The sequence below is a fragment of the Eurytemora carolleeae genome, unplaced genomic scaffold (genome assembly GCF_000591075.1).
Source record: "Eurytemora carolleeae unplaced genomic scaffold, Eaff_2.0 scaffold1296, whole genome shotgun sequence".
Lineage (NCBI taxonomy): Eukaryota > Metazoa > Arthropoda > Copepoda > Calanoida > Temoridae > Eurytemora > Eurytemora carolleeae.
Window position 1 is genome coordinate 42747 of NW_019397187.1, and position 7291 is coordinate 50037.

At 31.3% G+C, this 7291-nt stretch overlaps 1 protein-coding gene across 1 annotated transcript; it reads left to right on the plus strand.

Annotated features, from left to right (window-relative positions):
* Positions 1-1034: 1034 nt before the first annotated feature.
* Positions 1035-6838, plus strand: LOC111712600 (delta-like protein 1). Its single transcript, XM_023487255.1, has 10 exons — positions 1035-1154; positions 1818-1948; positions 2399-2483; positions 3046-3098; positions 3159-3217; positions 3361-3423; positions 3646-3721; positions 4265-4385; positions 5929-6049; positions 6696-6838. Exons 1-10 carry the CDS (start codon positions 1066-1068, stop codon positions 6732-6734), a joined length of 837 nt encoding a protein of 278 aa, XP_023343023.1. The 5' UTR covers positions 1035-1065; the 3' UTR covers positions 6735-6838.
* Positions 6839-7291: the final 453 nt, after the last annotated feature.

A 7291-nucleotide genomic window follows, 5' to 3' on the forward strand; every position in this document is an offset into this window, starting at 1 on the left:
CAAATATGCCTCAGGATTCTCAAATTCCATAATTCAGTTTAATTTATTATTGTCTATAAGATTTTTTATAACAATAATCCGTTTTGGTGAGGAAATCTGTATTTAAGAAAGTGTTGTGAGCTTGTTTATATTCTAGACTATGCTAGAATTGACTCAGCTTTATCATCTTTCTTTGGTAGTTAAACCCCCGGACAAATCATTATATTTTGAAGGTCCATGATGGTAGGTTCATTATACTCTTCTCTCTCTTAAATAATATGTGTAAACGACAAAATAGAGTAAAGGAGTTGGGTCTTTGTCACAAACTTTCTAACTTCTATATCTATTAATACCCATTGATATAGATCTTATTTATTTCAAACTATAACTTCTGTGAGATCAAATAATCAAAGTTTGAAATATCAAAGGTTTACACCATCAGGTTGAAAAGGTATTAGAAAACTTGTGTTTGTGCCAAAGATTCAATTCCTTTCACTTTCGATTGAAATCATATGTTTTAATAACAACTCCTCTGATTGAAATCATATGTTTTAATAACAACTCCTCTGATTGAAATCATATGTTTAATAACAACTCCTATGATTGAAATCATATGTTTAATAATAACTCCTCTGATTGAAATCATATGTTTTAATAACAACTCCTTTGATTGAAATCATATGTTTAATAACAACTCCTTTGATTGAAATCATATGTTTAATAATAACTTCTCTGATTGAAATCATATGTTTTAATAACAACTCCTCTGATTGAAATCATATGTTTTAATAACAACTCCTCTGATTGAAATCATATGTTTAATAATAACTTCTCTGATTGAAATCATATGTTTTAATAACCTCTGATTGAAATCATATGTTTTAATAACAACTCCTCTGATTGAAATCATATGTTTTAATAACAACTCCTCTGATTGAAAAGTTATCGAAAAGAACAAAAATGTTTTGAGTTTCTTGTATTCTTGATTTACTTTTTTCATACTTGTGCAAAAACAAAGTCAAAACCAGAGGAGCTACAAGGTTAAAAATTCGTACTAGTAGAGTGTATAATATATATTGCATTAAGATGAGAATCCTGTTGCTTGTGTTGGCGTATTTCTGTGTTTTCTGCTCCGGAGCACAATCTTCTAAAAATATTAAATCCATGGAATCAAGGTGAGTATATGTACAAGGTGTCTCTTAAAAAATTTGTTTAGGATTTTTAGCTTACTAAACATCGTTGTATTTTGTTAGAAAGTGCATCTATAGTTTGTATAATCCCCGTCGTCGTCTATTAACATTTTTCTCTAAAATGCCGTTTTAAGTATAGGACTAACATTCCTACCTGAAGCACTTTTTAACACAATACAACGATGTTTATTTGGCGAAACACACGTTTTTAGAAACACCCTGTATATGTATACATGTACATGTTATGTATATGCAGATTCATTTTGTTTATGTATTTCTATAAAAACTGAGAAACGAATGTTTTAAAGTCTTGAGCTTTAAGGTTTAAAATCCCTTTCACTGTTTAAAATCCCTTCCAAAGGATTACAACCCCCTTTAAGGTTTACAATCCCTTTCATTGTTTAAGATCCCTTTCAAAAGTTGTCGATCCCTTTCAAAGGATTACAACCCCTTTCATTGTTTAAAATCCCTTTCAAAAGTTTCCAATCCCTTTCAAAAGTTGTCAATCCCTTTTAAAGGTTTGCAATCCCTTTTAAAGGTTTACAATCTCTTTCAAGGTTTACAATCCCTTTCACAGGTTTACAATTCCTTTCATTGGTATGCTCTACTTTCATCGGTAAAAAATCCCTAAATCCATGTTTACTATAGTGAGGAGAAATCCCGTCCCTACTGGAATCCTTTATACGCCTGGATCTACTCTGATGTAAGATGTCAACCCTACTATCTCCAGCATACAGATAGATACTATTGTACTGATGACGGGGAAGTTAGGTGTATAAGTAAGTAGTATTTTTTTATTTTTTTATTTTTATGGTCGAAAAATAGTTCAAAGAATAAATTTTCGCCTTACATGGGTTTTTCTATAGCACCAGGGATTATGTCCTATGCATATATTGTAGGAAGTTTTTCTTTAAATTATCTTTATAGTATTAAATTGACATAAGAACAGCTGTTTTAAAGCTTATTTATCATTATTGCTCACTGCTCAGTCTGTTTTTCTTTCAAAATGCACCATACGGTGTATTACATTGTACAGTGTACCATACATGGGTGTACCGTGTACTGTAAATACTTAACTGTATACACGGTCTACAGAGTAAATGTACATAGATACATGGTGTTTTTCCTGTGACACTTATTTTCATAGTTAGGAATCATACAGCAGGTTATCCCTTTTATTCATAACATCCCTTCAATATGAAGTTTGTGTAAAAATCAATTTCTCCAAGATGGCTGGTCTGGGAAGAACTGTGATGAACCGGTTTGTGGAAATGGATGCGGGCATGGTAAATGTGTAGCTCCAGATATTTGCAGGTAAAGAAATTGAGTCTTTGTAACAAAGTCTGATTTTCTAATCCCTACATTTTTTACACCTGATGGTGTGGTTAACACCATTGATATTTCAAACTTAGATTCTATCATCTACAGAATTCATAGTTTGAAATATCTAAGGTCTACGGCATTGGGTTAGTTTTTGACAATGACTCAATTCCTTTCTAAAGAACATTTTTTGTCAAGATAAAATTGGAAAACACCTCCTTTCAATATATTTTGTATATATAAAATATATATAGTATTTTCAACTTTTTCAGTTTAAATATACATTTTAGATGTTTAAATATATATTTCTTCCAAGACAAAAAGTTTCATATATATATATCATTGTTTTTATCCGGAAACTTGATTTATAATTTGTGGAATTGAATTCTATTAAAATTCATGGTTTCAGTTTCGTTATATATTTTTATAATTTGTGGAATTGAATTCTATTGAAAATCATGGTTTCAGTTTCGTTCTAGATTTTTATAATTTGTGGAATTGAATTCTATAGAAAATCATGGTTTCAGTTTCGTTATAGATTTTTATAATTTTTCAGATGTCACATGGGCTGGCAAGGAAACAGTTGTGAGCAGTGCATCAAACATCCAGGTCTCATTAAATTAAGGATTTTTTATTAAAAGAAAAATCTTGAATACATTTTGTTGCTAGGATGTAAACATGGATGGTGTGATAAAGCTTTTGGATGCACATGTGAAGATGGCTGGAAGGTTTGTTCTCCCCAAGATTTTTTAGAAGTTCAAAGAGTTCCTTCTTCAAAGACCCATCCCCCCCTCCGCTCAACATTTATATCTTATTACCATATAAAATGTTTTCTAAAATTCTTCCAAGCTTATTTAAATATAATATCTAGGGATTGGATTGCAGTATTCCAAAGTGTTCTGACGGATGCTCTCATTTATACGGATTTTGTGATGTAAGTATAATTATAAACTACACATTTTCTAAATAGATCCATTAATATCATTGCAATAAACTCAAGATTTCTAATATCTTTGCAATCAAATGTCAACAACGTTGAGTTTCCAAGATAAAACTCAGTTCCTTCGAATAAATCAAGGAAGAGAAACAAATATTTTTTTTAAAGAAAAGTTTCCTTGTTCCTGGTGCAAACTGTTTATATTTGTCCTACCTTTAGGTTCCTGGTGAATGTATTTGTAAACATGGTAGCGGTTACCAAGGAGAGAATTGTACTCAGTGTACTACTTTAGAAGGTAATATTTCAACTTGGTAAACAGCGGTTACCAAGGAGAGAATTGTACTCAGTGTACTACTTTAGAAGGTAATATTTCAACTTGGTAAACATGGTATGGTTATCAAGGAGAGAATTGTACTCAGTGTACTTCTTTAGAAGGTAATATTTCAACTTGGTAAACAGCGGTTACCAACAAGAGAATTGTACTCAGTGTACTACTTTAGAAGGTAATATTTCAACTTGGTAAACATGGTATGGTTATCAAGGAGAGAATTATACTGAGTGTAATAATGCCTATTCAATATATCAATGAAAGGCATGATACATTTTTGTACAAAGTATTCATTGCAAATGAATACTCAGTAACGGGCGTAACGTAATACCCTTTCACCCGTTTTAAAGGCTCCAAAATGTTTTGTCTTCTCAATTTTAAACTTGCCCTGGAACATGATAGAAATGAAAATAAATCATATTGTTAATTCATCCCACTCTAATTTTCCCAACACTTCCTTTTATCTACTTATTTTTGTAGTAGATTACTTATTTAATATTTGTTGTACAGGATGCCAGCATGGATACTGTAATAAATCTGGAGAATGTATCTGTGATCCATTTTATTCTGGAGATCTTTGTGATTGTGCTGAGTGTAGTGAAGGTTGCCATAAACATCATGGATACTGCAAGTAAGAATACATTCCAGATTTCAACTTTTTCTATCGCTTACACATCATCCAGACAGAACAAACACTAGGCTGGGAGGATATCAGAAATATGAAGACGACATTTAAAAGATTATTTTCTTTATTGTTCCTGCGAGGGGGGGGGGGTAAGCATTACAGTGAAACTATGCGAGGTGGGGAAAACCAATTTTATTATTAGCCACTTAAAAATTTTAAATTTAAAAAATCAAAATTCGAATTTCATTAGATTTTTTTTTATTTTGAAAATCCGCGAAAATTTTTGTTAAAATCCGCGAACTCGTTTTGTTTTACAAAGAACACAAAGAGAACATGTTCACAATTAAAATAGAAGATAGGCGCGAAGCGCCCTAAAAACCTAGGATATATATAATCACAAGAAACTAATTGCATGTAAAATGTACATTGTACAACTATAATGATGGTAATAGTAAACAAAACAGAATTTTGTAAACTTTTACGTTATAAAATGACACAAAGTATTGCAAGAGGTACTCATGTATCATAATTGTACAAATATGTAACCTCTTGGCTTCACTGGACTTATAGAATGTCGTCTTCTGAATATATTCGAGCCTGGTGTTTGTCCAGTCTGGATTATGATATGGTTATCTTAAATTATTGATCTCAATATCCAATGTGGACACTTTTGAATTTGAGGATGCTTGATCCCCCGATTAAAGTATGACTGCCACGAAATAGAGAAATTAAATTGATCCGTAAAATTAGTATAAAAGGGATTTTAGAGTGTGATGTAATTTCAAGTGATCCCATATTTTTAAATTGAAAGTCCGATTCACAACGGTACCCTTTAAACCTTTGTCTGATCAAGATTTGTATTAAACTTGATAATAATATTAATAATGATAATTATGTATATCGACATTTTTAATTTATAGAAAAAACACTTTTTCCAATTGTGTCGAGGACTAAAAGTTCTGCGACCGCTATGAATTTGGCCCTAGTAAATACAAAATTTAAATGGAGAAATATAAAAACATAAAATAAAAACAAGAACATAATAAAATAAATGGAAAATTGCGCTGAAATATCGAAAGCAAACAAGGCAGAAAGAAGACGAGTAGGGGTTAGTGATTCCCAAAATGCAGGGCGAATACTAAATAATTTTAAATATCAATAAATGATTAGTAATGCAATGACAGAAACAGTTTGGAACTACGTTTAAACATTTACTAGCATTCAGGACATAAAATGGTTTTTTTTACATTTTGTTGATAGTAAAATTATTTGATCGCGCAGAGTTTGCAAGTTTGATGCGTGCATTTATGCCTCCAAAACAGCGAAGGAAATGACGATTTTTAAGGAAGAAAAACACTGATATTATTTCCATTGTTACTCAGATAAAGGTACCTTTGTGAATCGAACATGCAACTCAATAAATGGAAATTTAAAAATGTTCCACAGTCTCTTAAAGGGAAAGAGTTTTTTTTCAAATTGACACAATTCTTAATTCTTATGTAATTTTTATGTAATTGATCAATCCATTTATTCATAATCTCATTTTTAGGGAACCTAACACTTGTTACTGTGTTGTTGGTTGGCAAGGACCTAACTGTACTGAATGTGCTGTATATCCTGGATGTGAACATGGTACATGTGATCTTCCATGGACTTGTAATTGTGACGAGGTAAATACAGGGTGTCCCACAAAAAATGACTTGAAAGTCGTCTTTGATATTTGAATTTATTTGTGACAATCAATCGTCAACCTAATTAAACATGTTGTTCTTGAAACAATAACCTGCACAATAACTAGCCCTGACATTTTCTAAATGTGGTCTGCCTTTCTTGAGCTGTCAATATTACCGGAGATATTAAGAATTCCGTTCAGATTTCAATGTTGTAAAACTGTCGAAAGCTAATTGAAAATTAATATTACATAAGAGAATGGCTTTTAATGTATTGGAATGAGGGGAAGACGAAATGTCGTCTTGCTTTCTTTAAACTTTTCAATCAATCAATATTTATTCAAGGCATTAATACTTTGTAATGTATTTTCCAACAAAAATCCATTGATTAACATCGACAAGTGTTTTAATATTGCCTTTAATGTCAAACACAGTGTGCTGAAATGATTAAAATCAAGAGGATAATGAATATCTCAGAGGGGAAGAACTGCACATCACTGGAACGAATTTTGACTTTTGGATGAAAATTGCAATAAATACGGAGGAATTTTTCACATTTTAACAAAGATATTCGAAAAAAATCTTTATCAATTTGGAAAACATGCATATTTTTCCTTTAGAAATGTAAATAATACAAAATATTTAGGGGTTCACAGGATATTACTGTAATGAAACCATTGTATGATATGATGAAGAAGATGAAGTATTATCTGTAATTATAAATACATGAGATATCATTATGTAGCATGAATAGTTTTTATAGCATAGAAATAAAATAATAATCCAAGATTTTTTCTAATGTTAGATATGGTGTCCCGATAACATTGTGGCTTATTAACGTCTTTAAATAGCCTTTGGTTTGCAAGCAGCAAAATACCAGTAAACATATAGTACAGGGTGTCCCAATAAACATGGGAATTCAGTGACGAATTTGATATCGTCTTTTCAAATAATTCCTTGATTTATAGTAGATTTATAGTTCAGAGGCCAAGTACACGGAAACTAGAGGTCAAAATATGTATAGTTTAGAGGCTGAGAACTCGGAAACTAGAGATCACAAATATTCATAGTTTAGAGGCCAAGTAAACGGAAACTAGAGGTCAAGATATGTATAGTTTATAGGCTGAGAACTTGGAAACTAAAGATCACAGATATTTATAGTTCAGAGGCCAAGTACACGGAAACTAGAGGTCAATATATGTATAGTTTAGAGGCTGAGAACTCGGAAACTAGATATCATAG

Coding starts and splice junctions, on each gene's coding strand:
- LOC111712600 (XM_023487255.1), top strand. CDS start 1,066: ATGAGAATCCTGTTGCTTGTGTTGGCGTATTTCTGTGTTTTCTGCTCC. Junction 3,099..3,158: donor GCAGTGCATCAAACATCCAG/GTCTCATTAAAT, acceptor TTTTGTTGCTAG/GATGTAAACATGGATGGTGT. Junction 3,424..3,645: donor ATTTATACGGATTTTGTGAT/GTAAGTATAATT, acceptor TCCTACCTTTAG/GTTCCTGGTGAATGTATTTG.